This window comes from Dinoponera quadriceps, unplaced genomic scaffold (genome assembly GCF_001313825.1).
Source record: "Dinoponera quadriceps isolate SergipeBrazil2010 unplaced genomic scaffold, ASM131382v1 scaffold453, whole genome shotgun sequence".
Classification (NCBI taxonomy): domain Eukaryota; kingdom Metazoa; phylum Arthropoda; class Insecta; order Hymenoptera; family Formicidae; genus Dinoponera; species Dinoponera quadriceps.
In genome coordinates, this window is record NW_014554678.1 from 1,305,875 (window position 1) to 1,331,580 (window position 25,706).

A 25,706-nucleotide genomic window follows, 5' to 3' on the forward strand; every position below is an offset into this window, starting at 1 on the left:
ATGGCGGCTTGTGAAATTCAAACGCGCTGCACTCTCCGCCTTGGGCTCGTCGAAGAGTCCTATGCGCAACATATCATCGGGAGTGTCGAAAGTAAGTCTCACGCGTGTGTGTCATAGCAAAGTACCGTTAAAGTGAAGTGAATTCGCTGCAAGTGAAATATCTCGCGAAACTGATCGTCGGGAGTGTCGAGTGAAGTGTCGAGGTGGCCTGGAATAAACTCCGTTTTACATCGGATCGTTCATTCTTACAACTCGTTGAAGGAAGAGTGAGTATCACTGCAGATTATAAGCGTTTATATTACAGCGATATTCAGGTGATTATATTGCAAACAATATGTTAATGCGTCGGAGACGTGTATTATATATATATGTGTTGTCTAAATCTCAAATAGAATAGAAAATCACGATGACGTCAAAATAACGAGAAAATGATTACGAAAGCTCACTTTTCGATCACTTTCTTATTATTTTGACGCCATGGTCATTTTCTACCCGTTCTACCTGTTTCGTATTTATTCATGTCACGAACTTGCAACGACTTGTTCGGGAACGGTCGGTAACATCCGCGTGCTCTCGTACTGTTCCCGAGTTATCGATCTCTCCATGTTCGTGATCCATTTTACTCCAAGAAATGACAGCGCGCAAAAAACATTCTCCCATTCTCGGCACTTGGTTATCGTCGAGACCCATGTGTTTACCGCCGCGCCAAGGTGACCGCTCGGCCCAGCGCTGCGGCTTGAAAACACCGGCGCGCGGGGGAACGCCGGTCGGCCATTAGTTGCGCATGCCGGCCGCGCGGTGGCGCCGGCAGGCCGTGGCGCGAGCGCGATACGGGCGGGCAGACAGGCCGTCGACGGTGTCGCGACGCCGTGCCGAGTATTTGTCAATATCTGGTCGCGCTCGGGATTTTCGGCGTCCTGCGTGGCAAGCGCGCGTGCATCGCGCCAACGTCCCGCGTCCGTGTTCTCTCCGTGCCACCAGAGGACCGTGGGCCTCGTGCTCCTGTTGTTGCCGTGTACGTAGGTGGATCGTCGTGCCGCTTTCGTTCGCTCTCGCGTCTTCCCCGGCTCTCTTCCTCTCTCTCTCTCTCCCCCGAGTGAGAGAGAGAGAGAGAGACGTTTCCTTCTGGCGTTCACGCGACGAACGAACGGCGGGCGCTGCTAACCTGGCCGAGCGAGTTCGGGAGTGCGCGCAAGTACGACACCCCGTGCGTGCGGGGCCGTTCACGCGAGTGACGATATCGCGACGAGGGGGGCGGACGACGACGATACACACAGTGTACGACGTATCTCGCGGATAATATCGTGACAGCAGCAGCCGTAGGGAGCGGCGGTCGCTACGTGATATCCAGCCACGGAACGTCCTCCTGCCCACGAATGCGGTCCACGGCCGGGTATTAAGATGTGAGTACACTTGCAGTGTGCAAACCGCGCGTCGTTCGCTCCGTCTCTCACTCTCGCTTTCTCGCTCGTTGGCTCGCGAGCACGAGCGAGCCAAATCGCGGACGGGCTGTGGTGAGCGCCCTATGAGAGAAAGGGTTTCGCTGACGGCCGTCGCGCTCTCGGCCACGGCCTCGTCGACGTATTGTTATAAACACGGACCGGTTCGCCGTACAGCACAGCTCGTACTATACGGTCTCCTGCGTATGTGTACGTATACCGGGTGCTCCGGAATTTGGGGATAGATGATTGCGTCCTTCGTCCTTGTGCTACGCTCGGAGCGCGTACGTTTCCCTCGTTAAACACTCGACGAGTTTCTTCACATTTCGACACTCGATATCATCAGTGACTGAGCCTTGAGTAGGGTAGCAGGACTTTCGATCACACGTGGGTGGATTGTGTTAATCGTGAATCACGCTCTGTTTCCCCGTTTTTGCGAAAGATCCCCGTCGTTCTTACAGCTCCGAGAAATGATCAGCATCTCGATGTTTTCGATGACAGAGAAATTCAGGCCACGTTTCTACGATGCTTCCAAAGGGACAAGCCTGTGCGTGCATTTTCCATCAATTCTTGGACACCCCGTATACAACGTCGCCTACGCTCGCGCGTGCATGCGCGTCGGTGTGAGTGCGCGCGCCGCTTCATTCGTATAGTCTACACACATGTGATATCTCTCTTTCTCTCTTTTCCCTTGCCTCTTCTTCCCTTTGCCAATCGTCCTTCTTCCTCTAACGCCGTATTTAAGGGGATATACGTGACAGGTACGTGCGCACGGAACCGGTCGACCGACACTTTGGATGCCACTTTTTGCGAAGGGCCGATCTATCCCCCTCTCCATCTTTCCTACCCTTAGTCCTCTATAGTCTTCACCTTTCCGTCATGATTCTTCTGGTCTAGTCGCAATTCGCTTTCGCGGAGGTTACATTGGAACACGCAGCCAAGTGGAGTAAGATATGATATACTTACCTGTTATCATCTTCATCCATTTCCCGGATCATTCGATTAAATTGGATTGCTCCTTAATTAACTCCGTGTTTATACTCGAACTGTGCACCCAGCCGTAACAAATTAACACATCGAATTATTGCGACATCAACTGTATCAAAATGTATGTATGACGATTCATTTTACATTATTATCGTAATTGATGTAACAGCCTTGGAACTTTATACATACAGTCGATTAATTTATTTGCGCACCGTATTCGGTTAATAACCGAGTATTTCAATTCGAGGAAAATATGTTCTCGAGATTAAGTTCTCCGGAAAATAAGTTCATCGTTATATTCGGGATTACACTTTAACATGTCGTGGGAAATGTCGAATTTTTGAGCGCGTATTTCTACGTGGGTTGAAAAGCGCAACGCGAGAACGCATCGAATCGATTTAATTGATTCGGACTCGGACCCGGGAAACGGATGACGATTAAGCCTGGTCCACACGGAAGCGCGTCTAAGCGAGGCCTCGAGGAGAGTCCCTCGCTGGCCGGCCCTTATCTTCGGACCACCCTGGACGCGTATATATCTCGAACGCCGCATCTACCTGTCGACGTATAAGGCGTGCTGTCTGGGGGGATACAAAACTGAAGGTGGACGGTCGTTGGCCGGGAGAGAAACGACCTGAGTCTCGTACCGGGAGATTGAGCGAAATAGAGAACGAGAGAGCGAGAAAGCGAGCCTGTTTTACGACGGAGCTACGCTCCGCCAATTCTCTCCGCGAGCGTTTTCAGAGGCGTGGTGGGAAAGCCGTGATGATGATCGCGTTGGGCTGTACGATGCGAATTATTCGATTTCGTATATTTTGAGATTGAGCGCGCCCAATGCGCGAATCGGAGGCACGAAATTAATCATTGTTTCGTCCCGCTTGCGCAACGTGATGCGCCAGTGTAAGAAACAAAGCAGTTACCTCGGTAGATCGATACACCGCACGTGTGCGCGCGATAAGAAAAGAATTTATATTATCTAGACTTTGCGGGACTTTAGCGGGACTTTGTTTATTTTCTCTCAGATGGTCGTGTCCGTCAGAAAACATTCTAAAGTAAACGATATCAGATAATTACCTCATGTTCTTTGAATAAACCCTGTTTTTCACTAAAGGTGTGAGCTTCAATTTCATTAGTTGCGCCAGGAAAGATATAACATTTTCTGAAAAATTGTCGTGTTGTATAACCTGTCGTTTATACGTGGAGAGGTCAGAGAAAGACGTCGCATGGATTCTCTGCTAGAGTTTGAATTTGAAACATTGACATGCTTCTATCTGATACGTTAAATTTTTATCTAACAACCATGTATCGTAGCACTCTGTTTTTATTTTTAATTTGATTAAAATTCTGATTTACATTCTCTCTTTCTCTCTTGGACGCAATTTGTACGAATATCCGAAAGTTGGCAAATCCGGATTCGAGTCGCATAAGTATAATCCAGATATACTGGAATATTCTCGCTATTCGGATATCGGTAGATCCGAGCAGCGGTACGAGCGTTGCTTCTTTGTAAGACATCCAATCGATATCCCGCGCTCGTTACATACGTTCCCCTGTCTGGTTCTTAGACTGTATTATTAGACCCTTATCTAAATGTCGTGCGTAACACGACTTAAAATTACAATTAATCCGACCGTACGCCAGCGCTTGTAAGACGCGCGATATCGCGAAGGTAAATGGTAAAAGGAGAAGTTCGGCCGATCCGACGCTCTCTCCGTATAATCGTTGCGTTGCGTTACCACGTTATTACGTAAGTGTTGCGCGCCTTGCTTTGCTGTATTGTAAGTGCGATAAGAAAATTGCACGCGCAGCGCTCGGGGTCAGTTTGACCTTTGAAGTGCATCCTACGGTTAAACCGCGTACACATACCGACTTCGCCAACTGTCCGCGACTAAACTGTGCGCGGGCAAACTATTTGACTTCGTACAACTGTAATGCAAGCTGTTTAATATGAACGAGAGAGAGAGAGAGAGAGAGAGAAACGGTCGTATGTCATCTGTTCTCCGCTATTTAGCGAAGTATTGATTTTACCACTTAATAGAAACGTAACTTGAACAACGCATATGTTATTACGAAGAAATCACGCGCCAGCGTTGTACTGTTAGCGAAATAATCACGACTCGCGGTTTACTTTCGATCCCGCGGACTTGCGTAGTTCGTTCCGATCCGCTCAGACGCCTTAAGTTTCTTTCTCACCTTAGTTTATCGATTATAATCCTCGAGTGAAGAAAACCGTGGCAAGGAGCAGTTGATTTTTGTAGAGTTGAAGAGTGGTCGATAAGTGATTCGTTAAAAATAATGTTTATCAAGTCACGGAGATGAAGGTAGTCTGCTCCTTATCTCGTTTATGATCATCCGCACGTGGTTACGATTCTCTCTCGCGCGGAAGGAAGCTGCTCCAAACTTTTTTCGAAAGACATGCCATTAATATTAAGCTCGCGGTCTCAGGGACATCCTTTGTTTACACGTTCATCGCAAGGAAAAGGATTAAAGCGCGCTCCTCGACTGGCATACAAAGCAAGTGCGCGCGATACTCTTTTGTTGGGGCTATCAGCTATATTTAACTCTCACTTGCTAAGCAAGGTCACGATATATGAGTCACCGTATACGTCGTGGATTTCTCGAAATTGGGATGCAATGGGGAAATTTCACGATGCAATACTTCATTTCTCTCGGCGGGCTTCATCGATCCTTTGACACGTTGACTGGTTCGTTGATCGTATGAAAAGCTCAACATATTGTTAACCGCGCCAGTTACGATTCTCGTTGGGCTTTGGAAAATGGACTCTTTGTCAACTGTGTGTGCAGCAGCATACCATTGATTTAAACTTTCACAATTTTTACAATATAGGAATCGGTGGAATAAAATAAAAAAAAAAACAATAATTTTCCTAATAATTAACGAATTAATTTTTTAAAATAAAAACAATATAATTCTTATTATCGAGAATCCAGATTGATTAGTCGATCAACGATCCATCGTGAAATCTCCACGAACAGGCCATGTGCTGTTTGATACTCAAATTACCAAAGGAACGGCAAATAAATGTAATCCGAGGCAGATATGTCATTTACTTCGTTTCATTGCGCGATTATAGTCGATTTTCCAAGCGCAATTAATTATTCTTCGTGAGTAATTTAATGAGACGCCGTAGTATCATACACTGAGATAAATGGCACTAAAATCACAATTATTTCCAGCCTCAACTGTATTTTTGATTTTAACAAAAAATAACGATAGCAATATGTGTTATTGTCACTGACGTATACTAACGCTTGCTAAAAAAATACTTCCCCCGATTATGATTCTTTCACTTACGCGATTATAGTTACAAATATCAAACATTTTTCTCAATATAGTATCGTCCCGGCGTTTAACGTGTTAAACTGCCCAGACGACAGTACGCACCTAATGTTCTCCGTGTGAAAATTCGTATCTCGCGGAAAAATCGCGCCTCCTTCCCCCGATCGATCGACCGACCGGTCGACAGATGCTCGTACCGTTCCGAAAAGGCCGATGCGAGGATGCGCAACGTTCTCCGACGCGCGTTGGTATCGCGCGCGAGCAGCACTCAACGTCGTCACGGAGGTCAACATACCGTTATAGCCCGCGCGTCGTCTCTATTTCGCGGACTGGACCGTGCTCGGATGATGACGGCGCCGTTTGCGCGACGCGCAGCGCCGCGCTGCGCCGTGCACTGCACTCGGCATGCATCGGCCCGAGAACGTAATTGCACGAAAGCGCAATTATCGTGACAATAAGCGCGTACGCGCACACGCGCCTTGTGCGCGGACAATACGAACAACGAGCGAGCGAGAAAGAGGGGAAGGGGGGGGGGAGGGTGGACGAGAGGTTGGCGGAAGCCCGTGATCCAATGAATGCCTATGACCGCTGCAGTGCGCCGGGTTACGCGTAGGTGCATGCGGCGAGATGCAACGATGCTCGGCCATCGGCATGAAATCTCCGCGGTCGATTCCCATCGGTTGGCCGTTGGTTCTTTTGTGGACGTCACGGTATCATTTAACGCTCGCTCTGACGCGTTTCGAGGTCCGTCAAAACGACGTGCTCCGCTCCGTTTCCGATTTCAATTCCGCGATTGATCCCCTTTGACTTTTGCTCCGGCACATTTTCGTTCCTATATTTTTTTTTTCACGGTCGGTCCCACGGTGCATTTTTAGCCCGGGCTAAAGTGAGTGTCGCATCCAATTTCCCGTTTTTATGCAGAAATCAGTTTCTTTATTCCGTGCGTAGATTCATTTAGATTATACGCGAATGTCGGCGGAGTCGATGGACGATAAGTCGGAAGCGTACTCGGCGTGTTTCACTCTTGCTCCTCAGGAGAACAATTTCCAGAAGCGAAGTCACCCCGAGCGAGACTAATGCGCTGGATTCGCCTCAAATGACAGCGAAATCGGCGCAGCGCACTGTGCAGCGCGCTTGTGCGCGAATGAGAGCAAAGCTGAGTCGGCGCGTGACGAATCGCATGTGTCGTAGTCGTCGTGTATTACGACTCTTCATGCTTTGAATATTATTTATGCAAAGCGAACTGAACGCTGTCCAACTTACGCAACACTCCGGACGACCCCGGGCAAACCTTGTCCTAGAGGATTTTTGCCGTGTAAAAACGAGACTTTTCTCAAAGAGAATGGAATGGAATACTGATTTCTCACGGTCTATTATAATATCTTATCAGAGGATTACATCTTACTAACCAATATTTTATTCATGAAAAATTGCGCCGTGCAAAAACGAAGTTTCTCACAGAGTAGAATTATAATTTATTACGCTCCAAGATAATGTTTTATCAAAATGCAAGTAAGAGGAAAGCACAGTTTTCACGTAAGAATATAATAAGGAGAAAAATAAAATTTAAAGTCGCTGTAATAGAAAAATAAACGTGAATATAAATATAAGAAGATTAATATTAAGAGAATAATAAAAAGAGAAAAAAGAGGAAAAGAAGATGTTATAATGCTACAGTGCTTTTTCTTATTTTTATTGTGACAAAAGTTGCTCGGCCGCCCGAGACGGTAAAATCCACGTTACATAAATCTCTCTCTAATTGATCCGCAGGTGCGAAGAGGCGACAGAAGTGGAGACGCATCATCAGCAAACGGCAGCTACGACGATGGGCGTCGCTGAGGACGAGACACCGTCTTCCCTGACTTCGCATCCGAATACCAACAATCCCAATCAAGAAGGTGAGTCTGCAAACTCACATTTACCGTAATCAAAACACTCGGGCCGACAGTGGCCGAAGAGTGACGGCTCGCGTGCAGTATTTTCAAATCTCCCCCTCCCCCCGTAAGAAAGTGTCGTGCAAGTCGTCCTCCATCCTTGTTCCATCTCCTCGGATTGTTTCTCCCACTTTCTTTCTTTTCTCCGTACTTTTCACTTATAACGGTGCGAATTTTGAGACGAAATCGCAGCCGAGCTCGATGCGGCGGAGAAATCGCGATGTCGAGGAGAAGGCTACGGTCGGTTCGCTCGATCTGCGCCGGTATGCACTCAAGTGCAGTGCTCTCGTGCTGCATAAGAATAAGCGCAAAGAACGAAAGTCACGCCGCTGCTCCGCAGCTGTTCTCAAGTGTATGTTTTGCCCTTTATTCCGTCGGACTTTTTTCATGCGAGACGTTGCCCGCGCGCTTTATTCCACATATTACAATGTGCGACGTGGAAAGAGGTCGACGTGTTTTCGCGGTAAATGCGCATCTTATTATTCAAATGCGCGGAGTCTTATTTATATGTTGTTATCTCCGAGGCTTTCGCCAGATCTCCGAGTGGCCTTCCTGGCCGACTCGCGCGCCACTTCCCGTTCGGCTGTGTTTCCACGCGAGCTGGAATACGAGAAGAATTCGCTCATTAATCGCTTTAATCGTCCCGTCGCGGAAGCCTCGCAGGTGAGCGACACGGCGGAATCGCCCGCTTCTTCCCGACGATGGCGACGACGACGGTCGTCGTGGCCGTAAAACGGTCCTTACCTTGCCTTTCGTTCCGTATTAGATTGCGATCGCGGAAGGGTAACGAGCTGGATAGACGCAGAGTGCCCCACCATATTTTTTATTCCATCCGCGTTCGGGACGATCGTCGAATTCTTGATTTCGCCTTGAAACGCACAATCGCACCACGTGTAACGGCGCCTCTACCGAAAAGGAGCGTCGAAAGGCCGATCGATACGGACGGACGCGAGACTTTTGCCTTTTTCTCACTCTCCCTCGATAGCGTATCCGTCGTGAGATCGAACTGAAACTCGTGGCTCTCACACTGAGAGAAATCCCACTAAATTTACAGTCATTTGCCGTCTCAACTATATCTCCTTCTGATGCTAACCCCAAAAATAGTAGCAGTAATATGATAAATATGATAAAATATGATGAAAATATCAGTAGTCCATAAAGTTATCGCATCGATACAATAGAAACATTTATGAGAAAAAACTGTTCTGATGATAATTCTTTTATTTATGTGATTATATTTACAAGTGCCAACATTTTCTTTTTCTCAGTACACTAAAGTCAATACTTCTTTCTCTTTCATTTAATATCCCGAATCTTTTACCTACCATTAATGTTGCCGTCGAAAGCTGCTTGCTGTTGCAAAAGTCAACCCGGGGACCAACTTATTTCTATACATATACAAAGCAAGTCTCTTCTTATAGCGTATCATTGAGGTTCCGGCCTTGCGTAATTCTTTTTATTCCTCTCCTTTACGTTACGGCACTGTCGATATGTCATTGCTGTAATTAATTCGAATCCACCGTCGGCTGCAGCGCGCGCGGTCCCGCCGCATAGTTGCATACACAGCGGTCGTGTAGCTGCAGCGCAACCACGTCGGGTTTCAATGGGGTTTATCTAACTGCGATGTAACGTCACGCGTGCAATGCCACCGTGCTCGACCGCGCATGTCCGCATAGAAAGAAAGAAGGGGGGGAGGGGAGGGGAGGCGAGGTGTTGCCTCGAACTAATATTCTCTCTGCGGAGGAGTTTTTCTTACCGCGGGCAAATATTTCGAGGATTCCGCGGTAAATCCGCGGAAGTCGCACGAACGCGGAAGTCCCGGACGAATACAGCATAAAATTTGCAACTATTCGATCCGTATTGTTCGCAACGTTTGATTCATAATGGCAAACAAGTGCGTTTTCGATCTTCCCTTGAATCCGCCACGTTATTCACATGGAAGAAAAAGATCGGTTGAATTGACACGACGGAGGACGAACCAAACGCTCGCTTTTTGGTTGAAGGAAACGGAGTTTCTGGTTCTTATTTGCCGAATTTGGTTCATAAAAATCAGACGTTCGGTTTTCTTCAGTCGAAACGCGTTCGATTCGTTCATTGTCACGTTAATGTTACTCGTCTTTTTCCCCCGCGTATATTGCTATTTTTGTGGTTAAAAATAAAAAAATGTATGTTTCATGCCGAAAATAATTATAATTTTCTATCAATATAGATGGATAAGTGCTTTTATTATCATTCTAGAGTATAACTCTGTAAGAGCGTTACAGTGGAAGCTCTTCTTAATATAAATTTTGTGCAAATAAATTTGAATGTCGCAAGATAAGAGAGAAGGAGAGAGAGAGAGAGAGAGAAAGAGAACGAGGGAGATAGGCAGTGGTAATAGTAGGTGTGCCTCGCTTTCTCCAAACTGTCATAATTATTCAACGAAAGAAAATGGCTCTCTCCCCTTTCCGCCTCCGGCCGCCGCCTTTCCTCCGCCTTTCCTTCGCCGGCGGCTTTTAGCGGTGCTCCGCTCCGCGACCGTGCACTCCGTCGCGGTTTTATCGAGTCGTACACACGCAGTGCATTCTCAGAACGCATAATTTTGCATGTCGTGCGATTACGTTGGCGTGGGTCCATTGAACCACGCGCTCGCGGGCCGCGTGTTCATCGGCGCGAGAATCGCGATGCGATGCGACGTCGCTCTCGAGTCGGTCTCAAGTGCAACGGTGTCTCGTCGAATGCATCCTCACGTTCGCGAGCGGTCGGAGATGCTCCGATTTAATGGGATATCCGATCAACATTCCCCCGTTAATTACGTGCTAATTGATACTGCGCGCGCATTGATATTCGGGGCGCGTGGCAATCGGGAGGGAAAAATTCCGTGACGATAAACGTCGGCGTTCGGGCGACACGATGGATAGTTGACGCGGCGATCCACGGATCTCGACCGACGGACTCGCGTTGGAGCAAATGGGAACGTGAGGGTAAATAAGCATCTCTCTTTGACGCGATTCGCCCGCCAATCGATTGCCGGGAGAGGGTGGGTCTTCAGCACGGAAAAGGACGCTTTCACATTTGGAGAATTAATTAATTTTGCATTCGTTCGAGACCGCGCGTTCGTAGTGCCCGTTTCCACATCCGCCGCTTCCTCGAAAATCTCGAGGGTTTACGGTTACTCTCTCTCTCACGAGACGACGAGATGGTTTTTCTACCGGGAAACTCGTTACCGGGTCACCGGAGGTTGACCGTTGAACTTGCCCCGAGAAGGACGACCACGGTTGCATCGGCGCGTTCCGGTTTCTCCGTTGTCGCTTGATTTTATCACTTACATACGTTACTCGTCGTTCATTTTCAAAACCGTTAGTCGAGAACGCACGCATACGAGGCCGGCGCACGGCAGGTGATTTGCGATGAGATCACCGGAAAACGCTCCTCCTCGAGTCGTCCTGAGGAACGCGCGACGTGTGTCCTCGCGCACGAGCCGTTCATGTCGCGAGGAGTCGTTCGCCCAATATCGTCGAAATGGATGCCGCGCGTAAGTGGGTGGTGCATTTTATCGCGCGCGCCACATCAAAGAGGACGTTTCCTCAATTAGCCGAAGTCAACGTCCGTCTAAAATCGGAGACAATTGCGTGGAAGTTCAAGTGCTGCCGCCGTTCCTTCCCCTCCTGCTCTTCCGCGCCGTCGCGGAGCACGCGAATTGCACGAAGACGGCGACGTGTGCGGACCGCTATTTACTTAGGCTGCCCCGTGCGCGTTCCCTTTGTTCCACCTCTCGTCTCCCAGCTTCATTATAGTCAATAACGCCTTTCTCGGGCCGAGGGAGAACGAGGTGTTCGTTCGACGGCGACGTTTCTGACCTGGCACTATCATCAGCCCGGCATCTCTCGGCGAGAGAGAGAGAGAGAAAGAGGGAGGGAGGGAGGGAGAGAGCAGGCGTCGTATAGAGAAGGAACAAAAGAATTCCAACGTTGCGACGAGGTTCTGACGTTCGCGTCTGGCGCAATGATTTACATAGTAACCGTGCCAAATCTGGGCCGAAATATAGATCCACGAGGTATCGATGTCACCCGTCCGCCCGCTGTGCGTGAGCAGTGGAATTTAGAGTAAAACGGGGACCCTAAAAGAAAAGCTTAGTAAAAACGAAATAATTTTAATTGAGTTGTTTGCTACAATTTTCTTTATAATCGACGTTGATTAAACGTTGATTTGACGTTATGTAACCAAACTAAGATAAAAGGGAAAATTAGAAGAAAGAACTTCTTCTTTAAAAAAAAAAGAAACCGACTTTATCTTACCCACAACTCGAGGTAAGTTGGAACACGTGTGCGCGTGCGAATATCCGCGCGCGAATTTAGTGTCGCTTTCTCCGCGCGTCGTCAGCGAAGAACGACGCGATCGAAGGTCGAAACTGTGTCGAGCCTCCCCGTCTCTTCCATAGGATCCTCTAGTATCCATCATCGGGTTTCCCGTGTCCCGTCGCGTCCGCGTTTTCCACGTCGTTCGCGTATTCCGCACGCATACCTCTCTCGCGTGATTCCGCGGCAGGGGGAAAGAGGGAGCGAGGTGCTGGAAAGGGGGAAAATATAAATACGAGGAGACAGGAGTATCGGCGGTCTGTGGACGCGCGAGACGGAATGCATTATATAAGGATGCATTGTTCTCGCGACTTCCGCAGGAAGAACCGACGCGAGACGACGCACACGTACGCAGGGAGGAGACACAACTGTGCTCGCGCGCACATTTCTCCACGAACATTCTTTCGCGGCCGCGGGGAGAAAACATGCGGTGTACACGAGCGTGCAAGTTAGACCTCATCCAAATTGCATTACGCGGTAGGCCCCACTGGCGGCCACCGAAAATCGATGCTCCGAAATGTACGTTTCCACGAGAAGCGGCTTCTCCGCTCGAGAACGCACTCTCGTCTCGGGTTCTCGGCTCGTGCGCTCCTCGAGTCGTTTGCGATGAAAATTGCATGCCGTCGTGCGCGCCTCGCGGTAAAAATGTCGGGGCTAATGGTCACAGCAGCGATCTCACGGCAACGGTCGAGCATCATCCTCGTGTTTTAATATTACATTTTTCCTATGACGACGAATGTTAGATTCGCGGGGACGCGCACAGTAACGAGAACTGTTAACAATAACGTGAGAGTATGCGCAGGGAGAAACGCTTTTACCGGGAAGAATTCCGGCCGCCAAGTCGTCCTCGGAAGCGAGATGCTTTCCCTCGTATCATATGTTTCTGATGTGTCTAATAACAATTTTAATATATATAAATGTGAGCCCGATGCGTTCCCACCGACCCACGCGTGTACACGCAGCGTAGCTTTTTACGCACGCATCTGATTTTTGTTCGACGCGAGTCCGCGAGATGGATCGGAATGAGCTCGCGTGTCGATTTGCAAGCGCAGGGGCGAAGGACCGTCTCTCGAGAGATTAACGAACCGTGGCCACTTGACCCGATCCGCGGCGCGTTTCCGGAAAACAGTGGCTGTGTAGCGAGGTTTGCGCGCCGCCTCCGTATTGTTTCTGCGCCCGCGTCATTGTTACCCGTCGCGATGATACACACATCGTGAACGCGTTCACGTTATCAGAGTGGAAATCCTGCCTCGGAGCGTGATCGCACCGCTGATTCTTCGACCGATCCGCGGCGATGAGAGCGCCTTCGAAAATTACGCGTCCGCGAGGCTCGCTTCGACTAATCCTTAATCCACGGCCCGTTAATGCCTTCCTCGTCACGCAGGTGTACTAAATTTCTCGCGTTTAACTGCTCCCTCGCTTACGTAACGAGTCATTCTCAGGTACAACGGTACCTGCGCCGCGCGGAAAAAAAATCACACGCGCTCCTTCGTAGGGCTGACGCGCGAGAGAGCCGCTATTCTTGTATCTCTCCGTGCTTTTGCATACGTTCTGATATGCGCTCCGCGCACCGGGGACGCGTCGGTACAATTTCAAAGCGCGATAAAACCGCTCTTTCGAGAAAAATGTAAATTCGGACGTGGCGTGAGATTAAATATCGCCTCGACCTGTGCACTCCCGCGTGAAAGCGCGCGCGTTGAAGTTCGCCCGGGCCGACAGAAATAGCCACGAGCGCTCATGCCACTAAAATCTGATACATATAATTTCTGACCCGCGTGTAATTGATAGTTTTTATCTGCAGAAAAATGTGTGCTCTTTGAAGAGTTTGACGTAACTCGATTTTCTCTGTTGCTATCTTATTATCTGCGGTCGTATTGCCATAATGTAGATGTGAATATAATGAATTGTAAATCCAAACGTTTGATGTAAATGGCATTCATACACAGAGAAAATGGTTTCTTTAGATTTAGTACGGTTTCATTTGTGTTTGTTTAATATAAATAATATAATTTAATATCAATTTAATATTAATATTAAATATCATTTTGTGTTTGTACGAAAAGACTGTTTTACTAGAATAAACCATATTGTTTGATAGAAAAAGCAATATTATTTTGAGGAAATAATATTTGGTTTTCAATAAAAAGAAAAATTTATTTCATAATATGTAAATATTGTTCCACTTACAGATTTATTGTTTGTGACATTGTAATGTTTGAATGAAAATATGAAAGATATTAGTTATCTGACACAAAGAGAGAGAGAGAGAGAGAGAGAGAGAGAGAGAGAGAGAGATTCTTATTATTTGAGAACCCAAACAAATTCTGCTTGTTGAACCAAGCATTCGTTTGTTTGCTCCATTTCAAAAAACAAATTTGTTCAGATTGGCAATTCCGATCAGAGGAATTTTATTAAATCCAAAGTAATCTTTCTCTGCGTATACCATAACTATGAATGCTTAGTATTTGCATAAAAATACAATTCCAATATTCAACCAACATGATAGCATGCGAATATATTAAGTAATAGTATATTATACGGAATTAATTAACGTATAATGAGCGCGATTAAAACGAAACGTGTTGTAATTCTAGCGGAACGACCGTAATTGTCTTTAGCTGAGGGGGGGGGGAGGGGGGACGAAGAGTTAAGCACATAATTCGCGCGATTAAGGATACGCGGGCGTTCATGGTGGAACTGCGAGCACCTCGATACTCGGCGCGGCGCGATACGAAAGATCTCTCTTCGCGTTACGCGAACAAAAATCTCCGGCTAATAAAGCGCGGAATCCGAGACGACAGGGAGACAGAATGAGAGAGAGAGAAAGAAGGAAAAGGCGACAGCAATAGGCGACGCGTTTTGGCTCCTGAGACGCCTCCAGAGAACGCGACTGCGGCAGATTTACGGTGTCGCGAATACCTGAGAGCGAATCAGCCGTTTTTCGTCTAGCTATTCTCGCGTTATTTTCTCCTAGCGTGCGATATGTAGGGGAGCACTGCGGTATTTTAGCCAGGTCACGCCGCCCCTTGAACCGATGCCAGATGGGTCCCCCTCCCTCACACGCCAGCTTTTTCGTATCCTGGTCGCGCGGGGGGAGAGGGAGGGAGCTTATGGAATCCTGCCTGCGGCTCTGTCGTAGGTGTTCTGGGTCAAGTGTGCATCCTAATGACGGTCGGCGACTCGTGCGAAGCCATGCTACCAGCGCGATGTTCGCTCGACGATGACAGGCGTACTAATGTCTTTTCGGGTGTCGTTGATCGCATACGCGGCGCGTTTGCGTCCATCGCTGGGAATAGCGGTAAGAGAGGCTCCGCTTAATCGTCTCATCTTAGATTCCGGAAACCCGATTCGCGGTAATCGCTCTGATCTCCGTCGTCCTCGTCATTACAGTGTCAGACTTGGCTATATTTCGCTTGATAATCATGGCTTGTGACATACGTACGTACGCACGCTCGCTCGCCGGCCGTCTACGTCTTCCTCCGAGCGCCGGTGCGTCCTTAATTTTCCGGTATAACCGTAAAATCGAGCCGACCGACAGGATCGCCGGTGAAAGCAACGTTTTTCGCTATTCAAGCCGTCGAAACAGCGACGTGTGTGGAAAAGTTCGCAATTTACGATATCTCGCACGTTAATTTATATCGGGGACGCGGAGAGGACGGTATCGCGCGATCGCGAGGAGGACGATTTTTCGCAGCGCGTCAATCCCCGCGAGTTAATTGCATCAAGAGCGCGAGCGAGAGATAAGACGGTGAAGCATCGGATCATTCTTAATTCTCCTCCCGCTCGATTCAGCCTCTTAATCTAGATACTCGGTGAAGCCCGCAAATATTTGTAAGTAAGCGCCCGCGCGGAATATCCTTCTGGATCAGTAGGTCATTTAAATGGAATTATGCGGACTCGGGGAGATTCAAATCCATGTTTAATTTCCATCAGGAAACGCGCGAACGGAGGAGAGGTAAAATATTCAGGCGGAAATTCGCCGGTGCTGCCGATGCGGATCTCGATGTGTTACGACGTTTTCGTCGCCGATTAAGACGCTTCTGCGCCTCTAACGTCCAATTATCGCGAGATTAGTGCGAAAATCAGCGGCTTGAATCTTCCGCATTAAGATTCAACGTGTACATGCGGACCGCGTGTACAGATCCCGGAGTACATGGATAGGAGGAGAAACTACTTCCGGATAATTACGCCCCGTCGGATTGTCGGCCCTCAATTTTCTCCCTTCTCCCGTCGCAAATTTTCGCACGTCACTTTCCTTCCCGCGATACTCGCGATCGCCGATCGCGATTCGTAGTTTTCCCTCGCTCGCGTTATCCGCGAGCGGGAGCCGACCTCTTGAAAATTCGGACAGGACGCCTGGACGTCGTGTCAAGCAAGAAATTAGGGGAAGAACGCGGGAAGTCAGGACTCCTCGTTATAGGATATATCCAGACCAGATCGCGTGATATACTCCCATAACTACACGAAGAAAAATCATTTTCCTATTGTAGCGAAACCACACATATCGTTGCTGTTGCATACTTGTTGCGACAGCGATACAATTTAGTTGACATAAACAGATTAGAAAATTATTTGTAATTAGAGCGGAAACAATCTCCTTGACGGGATAGAAACATGCTCCTGGGTATGAATTTGTCCTTAGGACACGTTAATTTGTTGTAAGAACGAAATAGTGTTTTCCTATAATTATTAATTCGTCGATTCAGCAAAAATAATCCAGCGAACGGTGTTCTCTACAAATTGTTTTCCTGCTCCGTATAGTAGCTGACAGGTTTTTGCTGCGATAGCATAAAATTCGCTGTGTCGGCAAATTATTTTCTTCCATGTTGTGCTGTCGATATAATATGGTATTTCGATACCCGGGTAATATCCGCGCGTTCGGATACCCAGACGCCCATATTCACGGATATTACCTCGGTAACCAGAGAACGGTAACGAATAAATCGAGTTACGAGCCTGCAGTACATTCGTTTGTTATTTGTTATCGTTAGGAAAATCAATAATTTGTAACGTCTGGCATGAACCGTACACTCAGTTACCCGTGTAATCCCGAAAGACCCAGGTAATCCCCGATCGAAATTGACGGCGCTAATCATGACATCGGACTTGCCCCACCTCCACGCAGCCGCTTCTATAAGTTTCCGTAGCCATTGGGACGCAGTACCGTTCTCTCGATATCAGCGTTACGCATCGATTTCCATCTCGCTGCCTCGAGGTCGACGGCGCGGTCAGCGCTTAATAGCATCGGCGCGCTCGTAAAAGAAACGAGGCGAGACGCGTGGCACGAGCTCTCCTCACGCTTCGGAACACGTCGGGGGCAAAACGTGCAGCTCGGCCGTTTAATAAGATATTCAAGACGCCCCGGGATCATTAACGCGCTTAACACGCGTGCACACGCGCGCGGAGGCACGCCCGGGTAACCGTGAACGTGCGTACGGGAGAATGCGTGCTGCGTCGCGTCGTCGATTCATCCGCGCACACCGCGGCCACTGTCCCTTAATGCATTGCATAACTCTTGGTCATCGTGGAATCGTTGTCTGGCGCCGTCTTTACATGCGAATCGCTGCGCACTGGCGTCTACCGTTTTATCGCTAATTACTCGGCATCGTAATGCCGGCCGCAGACGATCGCGTTGATCGGTATGCTTAGACGGCTGGCCCGAGGAATCACCGGCTCCGCGTCAAATCAGGGCCGATTTGACCGCTGAGCGAGCTAAGCGGTCGGCCGGAATGTCGGGATTCGGACGGTGTGTGCGCGCACTAGGTAGAATTTTAATTATCCCACAAACGCACACCGGTGTCTCCGTCGAGTCTCCCTTAATGGAAATATTATCTCTTCTCTCGTCCTTTTCCTCGATTTTAATCGAAATTTCTTCATTCCTTAGATTTTAATCGAAAGCCAATATTTTGCCATCCTGTCTTCATTTAGACTCTGATCTCACCGACCCGAGTCTAAACCTCCGGCTTGCATACAGGCGCTGACGTCCTGATCCGGTGGTGATGTGCAACCGCGATGGCGATCCCGAACGTGGCGGTCGGTCATGAAGCACGGATATCAAACGTTCGTAATGACCGGCCATACAGTCGGATTTTCGAATTATAGTTTTAAAATTTCGAAAAAAAAACCGTTTTCTCCTCATTTTTCCGCGGATTTTTTAGCCTCTTACCTTCTTTACGGAAAAATTATTGCAGCAGATTTTAATCGAACATACACGAATTTTTCCAAGCGAATCTATGTTGCGTTTCAGTTTCCTTTTTCTTTTTTCTAGGGAGAATCGCGTCTCTATCAGACATCAGACATACTTGACTAACAACCGAAAATCGGACCCGGTCTTCGTGTAACAGAGTTCTAGTCCTGGCAACACGATAATTGCGCGGAGAGTTCAGCGCGGAAACTTTATTAAATAAAATCATTAATTAGCCGTACAGATTGTTAACCTACTTCTGTGCCGCCTTGGAGATCCCCCCCATCTTGCATTCTCTCCGCACGTTATTCCCGGCCGCCGTCTCGCGATCCCCTCGTAATTTCTTGGCGCGTATCCACGATTCCGTTATTATATTCCCCACTGTTTACCGGCCAATTTTCAAAATTACCGTCCGATACCCACTTTCGAGTCGACCCGGAAACGAATCTTGGAACCGCTATACTTTTCCCATCTGGTTTTTGTCACCGATTCCTTGGCATCGCGATCCCACACCGTTACACGTCCTATCCTCGACGTAATATGCCTTCAAAAAAGTGAAATTTTTCGAAAATTGTGTTGTGACGATTCAACGTTGATGTGGTGTTTATCGTTTCGCAGGCGCTTCGTTTTTTCAGTTCTCATTTACAATTAACGAAGCCCGATGAGAGTGCCGCGGTATCTGGAAACGAAAAAAATTCAGCGTTTCTCGCGAAATCTTATCTCGAACGGCCGAACTCTTAATGTCACGGTTAATTGAATGTAATGGCATATTTAAACGAAGTGTCCCATCACGCCGCGATATGACGATCGGGGTAATTGATACGTCGGCTCGTCGTGCGATAAGTATCGGAGACACATTTTTTTTACGGGCCATCAGTGTCGTTCTCCGTTCTCTCGTATCATTCATTCGCCCGCCCGCCCGCTCGCTCACCCGCTCGTTCCCTCGCTTGCTCTCGACACATAAACGACGGTGCCGTTCACCTTTGAATTACCGAGAGCCGTCGTATAAACTGCACTCGATAACCGTAGCCGTAAACATTTGCGTTACGCCTTTGCCGGAGATGCGTGGCCGCGCCGAAACACAGCGGATACATTGAATCCTCTCTCGACGGACGCGCGATCCGCCGTCCGTCGAGAAGATATCACGCTGTTATCTGCCTTCTTAGTATCATCGTCCTTCCTGGTAATCGTCGCTGTTTCATTTAGCGGAATTAATAGATGACCTTGCGGATGAGCTTGCGAAAGTGTCGATGGAATATGAAATTGGAGCGCGGTGGACGTATTCCACGATGTCTTATTATCGTCGTACTTTCAGTCGCCAAGTTTCCGTATCTAATCTAATCGCGTTAACGGAGTGAAAAAGTTCCGTTCGATTTTTCACTCAAATCGTCTCGGCTGCATTCAAATATTAATATGTGATTGTCAGCTACGTGTACATAGTATCTATTTTTAATTCAACAGACTTCAAAGTAATTATTCGTCAACCGAGTGATCGTCGTCGTCGTTTATGATCCTTTTCTACGACGCGTTCCGGCGGCATTCGTACATTTTTTATTGTCGAAGATTTTTATCGTCTGGCTTACCGTCAAAGAGGACGTCGAGGATCGACCCGAACCACCGTTTTCACCGACCCACATAAATTCCGCTAGGCTCTTCGTAAAAGCGGGGAATAGAACGTCTGAACGTACAGGTAAACGTTTGACTTAGCACTGTTTGCCCGACCCGAGCAACTAATAACGCGCATATGCGCGTTTTTCCAGAGCCTGTTTACCAATGCGACCACGACGGTACAGGGTCGACCAATTAACATATTACGCAGCGTGTCCCATTGTATGTATGTGCACGACGACTTGACACGATCGTATCTGCGTGTATCTTTATGGCGACCGCGCCGGATATCTCGCAGGTCGGATGCGGCGATATTATGAATTTTATTGCGACCAGACTTCGCTTCCAGCTGAAGTAGTCAGTCATTCGCATGAGATCGCACTTCGGCGCGCGCTCGGACGCTCTTCTTTTCACGTTATTATTTTCAAACACGCAATATAAACGCAATTTACCCGTGCATACTTGAACTCGCGAAAACAGCCCAGTTTTACATAATCTGCGGCGAGTTCCATTTTCCACCCGACCACACAATCGTCTCCGCTTACATATTTATTATTTTGTTTTTTCAAGTCGTATTTTTCTCGTGACCCTGTCGATGGTCGCGAGGAAAGTTTCCACGCTTGAAATTCGATCATGTGAAGTACACCACTGGCCATTTTCGGAAAACTTTCACGGAAATAGAGATACTTGAAAAACAAAAATGGGGAAAATAAATCCGGCATGCACGTTGCAGATGGTAAAAAACATTTTATATTTGTTTTAAAATCGGCTCTTTTTAATTTTTAACATACTCGTGTGTTAATTTAAAATATTGCGTTTGTCATCGCAATATTTTGTCGAAATTCAACGTGTGTAAGTGTAAAAATAATATATTTACTTCAGTATCGATTAACGCATTAATTTTGTGTTCATTTTTGACATAATATTTGCGATTTTTCCACATATTTATCTTTCTTGTATTAAATTAACACAAAAATTTGTGTAGACCGTTTGTGGCGTGTAAAATTTGTTAAATTTAATACAAAATTTTTTTACTGTGCAGTGTCGAACAATTTTATTCTCTCGTTAAGATTTAAATTATTTCGCCCAACATCGACAGTCTTTTTCAGCTTGTCATTTTTGCTGCTAATTTACCATCGGAGCCTTCGATATCTTTCTTCGGACAAAAAATATCTCCAGAGCGTCGAGTGTAGTGTGTCGAAGAGGGATAAGGTAGATAAAAAAACTGGCGTCTCCGTTTTCGAGCGCACTGCTCGCTCGCGTAATCCGCGTAACCAGTGGCGGCTAATCCGCGCGCGCGAGCGAGCACACAATGCGTTATTATTAACGTTCCGTTCGCACGCATTGTGAACATCCTTTCGCCGGTCGACAACCGGCACGAGCCGCATCCTGTTCCGATTGGCGCGCGTGTGTGCATATACGCGGCTCTGTTATCTCGTGTGCATGCCCAGAAAGAAATTCGTGTCGCGGCGTCGTCGAGGATAAGACCTTCTCGGAAAGCGCGACGTCACGCGCACGAGGCCGGTCTCATTCTTTATTCACCTTTTGGCCTTTTTAATATGCATTTTTTATGAGCGCGGATAATACCGCCGGGCTCGGCAATGCCGCGGAAAAATATATCGACTCTTTATCGCGTACGGACTTTTACGCGGGTAATAATGCTGCGGCCATGCGTTGCATGACTCGCTTGATGGCGAGGTGGGGCCGAACCGTGAGTAAATGTTTTTACGATTTGTCGAATGTGTCGAAACGTTTCTCTCCCTCTCGATAATGCGTCTCGAGTGCGCGTTAGAAGAGCGGACGGACGGGCTGAAAACCGTATGCGAGTAGGACAACTCGGGGTAAGATGGGGGCGCTGAAATAAGAACTAGTAAACGAAATAATCGTATAATTGAGATATTCATTAAAACTTTGTTATAATTAACGTTAATTATACTTTGACGTGTATAGCCAAACTGAGATCAAAAGAAATGTAAAATCGAAGAAAAACCTTTTTCTTCAAAAACTCTGACTTTATCTTAACCCACTATTCGGGATAAGATGGGATAACGTTGAGAATAAGATGAAATAGTTGAAGACGAGATGATTTCTGTCAACATTGACATATAAATCACAAATAATAACTCTTACTATTTTCTTTTTTCCCTCATGTCAAATCCTGCACAAGATTTGCGTGTCCAATGCTGACAAATTTGACGAGCCACTCAGTCTTCTACAGACAATGAGTACAGGTCTGCACAATATGTGCACTATGTAAAATCAGTAAAGCGGCACAAAGTTATTTAAAAATATGACAGTAATATTTAACAGTAATGAAAATTATTAAAATAATATGGGAATTAAATTGGGTTTATTCCGGAATTCGCACGAATTTCAGCAAAACTCGTACCACTCCTCTTCAACTTGCTGATTTAGTTGCCGGCAATCGACTGTATTTGGGATGACGTTTAACATTAGATGCGCATTTACATTGTATTAACATATAATTACTCGCGCGCGAATGCAGCGACGACGGCAGTGCTGGGCGGCGTATTAACGGTTAAATTATGCCAATGGCGTGCATATCATTACAAGAAGCGATATTTGCGATTTGCATTCCGCGATTCGCACCGATATTCTCACTGAATAACACTCGGCCGCGTCTGTGTGTTCTCACTGACGCTCACGCTCTTCAATTTTCATCACGAACGCTCGGTTCGTTCAACTTACGTTCAACTTTTATATTGGAATCATAGTGAGCGGCCTTTTTATTCTCCCTTCTTTTCGGGAATACCGTCGAATTTTCCAAATCCGCGCGAGAGCGAGCCCCCTTTTTTCTACCGCGATTACCAGAACAAATTTACGTCAGATTAATCGGAGAATACATTCGCCGCTTATCTACTCATATCGTGGCGTTTTTGGAACGCCTCATGTATCATGAAGGGGCGAGTGTAACAGCTCGCGTTCGTCTTACGTTTACGCTTTAATGCACGAGATAATACTGTGGACCGAGGTCGTTGTCTACACGTGGCGCGGAAGAGTCGCTGATAAATTTCCGCTTTCGTTTACCCAGACGCGGCGGCGGATACTGTGAGAGAGACACCGGGTACATTGTCCCCGCTCTTGGAAACCCTTTTTGGTGCAGCGACTTGCAGGTGCGTCGTGATGAAGGACGTCGATGTTTTTCGTTGATTTTCCGACGACTCGGCCGATGTCGCGACGGTATCGCGCGTGGACGCCAATGAAGCATGAAACGGCATTCGATCTCGAGCCGATAACAACTAACACGTGAAAAATTAGCACGTTACTTAAGAACGTATTGCTCATTGCTGCCGTATCTTCAGTGCAGCATCGAGCGGAGCACTCATCAATTCAGTATTTATCATGCAAAATTATGTTCCTATACATTTTATTTTACCACCACTCACCCAAAATGGAATAATTTTTTATCCAGCTTCTGAATTACTGAAATTTGGACCTCCTAAACGCCGTTTCTCCGGCAATAAATGCACAAACGCTCGGGGAATTTGCTCCGGTCTTTCCGCTGTTTACCGATTCGATCTTACGTGTTGCGATTTCGAGCAACCGAGAACATCAGTTCACGCGGTTCCGTGACGTGGACGTGGTCGTCAGAATTGATCGGAAATCGATCACAAATAATTAAAAGCTTCCACCTCAGACCAGCCGATTTCTGTTTCCTAACGATTAACTTATCAGGACGCCGATAATAGGTGAAGATAGGTCGACAGCGCCCCCGGGGCCCGTTCTGATTACACCATTACCTACTTGCGCCGCTACTAATCAACGCTACTAGTTATACGCGCGTGCACGTACGTGCGCGTAATCGGTTTATCGTAATTAACATCTTGCGGGGGCGGGCGAACGAACGGAAAATTTCCGGGCTAACGGCTGTGAAATTCGTTCTAATCCGTGGCAATTTGGGAAATTGTGCGTTCCTAATATCGAGCTTTCGGCCTGTCAGTGAGCCTCGGTCGCCCTGCACACGCCATTCAATTAGGCATTGTTGTCCCCTGTCCTCCTCTCCTCCTGGCAGCTCTCTTAATCTCTCGTTTCTCAAGCGACTCTCGAGGCCGGAGGAAATGTCCGGAAACGGAAGACCCTTTTGATCACGAAGGGTTTGCGCCAAAATTCATCATTGTCGGGAAAATTGGGCGGAGTCCAATCGTTGGAATTTCTCATTCGGCTATTCGAATGATGAGCAAAATCGCTCGGTCAGGTGGAATCGACGAGACTCCACGAAGCTGTAATTTATGTTAATCCCAAGTAACGCGTGTTGGATCACGCTTGACGGCTATGATGAATGTCCCGTCATTGCGAGTTCGATATTCCTCGAGAGAACTGGTTTCAGAATGTTTCTAATCATTGGTGTCCGTTACCCCGCGTACTGAATACTGTTAAAGCGTTCGGGCTGAATGCGCCATTAGTATTATCGATTGCATCTGCATCGGCTACCGGAAGTCGTCGATGGGCGAGATCAGCACAATAGATACTTATCCTTCGCCGAATCGCTTTGCGAAGCTCGATTTCACCGCGTCCCGCTGAATGCACCGAGTGTGCTGAAATATACCGGACATATCCCGGTGTGTACAGTCGAGGTACTTATTGGAAATGCAAATTTGTCCACGGGACGAACACCACGACGGGAGAATCCTGCCTGAAATCCAGAAAAAAAGTCCGCGTGCGCGCATACGGTAATACAATAGTCGTGTGACAGTTTTTTCCGAGTTTCGCCTCAAGTTTCCGCGGTTTGGTGGACATTCATTCGTAATGGGACACTCGGTAGTCGTGGCTCGTACGCGTTCACGGTAATGCGAGGTTTAACACGACGCTAAGTGCGCGTCCGTATCCGAAATCCCTGTAGCATGTCTTGTTTGCAGGAAAGCACTACATGCGGGCGTGAAGTTTCGCTACGCGCGCTCGCTCGCTCGCTCGCTCGCTCGTTCGGTAGCGCGCGGACACGCTTTCTGTTTTTACTTCGCCTTTGGAACGGACTCTGTTACGCCGCTCGGCCGAATAATAATTGCCCCGACTTTCCATTTTCAACGCGAATGTGATGTTCAGTCCGTCTGCTCAATAGCAGGAAAAAAGAAATTACCGATGGAATCATCGAAAGTTTGCCCCTCCTTGTCCCTCCCTATCGGCTTGTTTATCTCTCCATCTATGTGCAGACATTTCGCTGGAATATGATTTATATAATGCCGTTGTTAACTTTGGAAATTTACGGTTTTATTTTGTGCTCTTATCTTGATGCCGCGTATGTTTTCTCTTTCTCATATATTCTTTTTGCGATCTTATTTAAATTGCAAAATTCTCTATGCGTCTTGACTTTTTTATAGCATTCTCTCTCTTTCTCTCTCTCTCTCTTAGAACTTTTCATTTTCAAAGCATGTAATAAATTCCGTTCTATTCCGTCCTATTATCTACCTGTCCATCTCGGTCTCTCCCTTTTTCCGCTTCTCGTTCCGCGTGCTGCTCTATTCCGCGTTTTCTCTCGTATTCCGGTTAGCAACGAGCAGCCATACGCTCCACGAGCGATCACCTATCGATCGTACACGTCAAATCGCTGTTTAGACTTATCAGCGAATCAATTGACCGGTTCTGCGAACGTGGACCACGACCAACGCGCGTGGACGTCACGCTCATAGGGCGCCGATAAATTGGACCTCATAAATTGGATAGCAAATATCGAAGATGTAATAAAGGTCGATAATGCCAACTCGTTGAATACAAATCGCATTTCCATCTGGGCCGATAGAGAGGCTTTTATACTATCGTACTCGGTTTTGTCCTCGAGCAAGTTGCCCGCGTGAAGACGGAATAAAACCCCGGGGAGGATCGAAACGTTGGAGAATTAAAGAGAATCGCAAAAGTTCGATATAATTTCAGAATCTTTAAAAAGGCATACTATATGTTCTTCAC

At 47.3% G+C, this 25,706-nt stretch overlaps 1 protein-coding gene across 1 annotated transcript; it reads left to right on the plus strand.

The window, feature by feature from the left end:
• On the plus strand, positions 1 to 24,687 carry LOC106740745. Its single transcript, XM_014612079.1, has 4 exons — positions 1 to 91; positions 185 to 266; positions 7,495 to 7,622; positions 24,665 to 24,687. Exons 1-4 carry the CDS (start codon positions 1 to 3, stop codon positions 24,685 to 24,687), a joined length of 324 nt encoding a protein of 107 aa, XP_014467565.1.
• Positions 24,688 to 25,706: the final 1,019 nt, after the last annotated feature.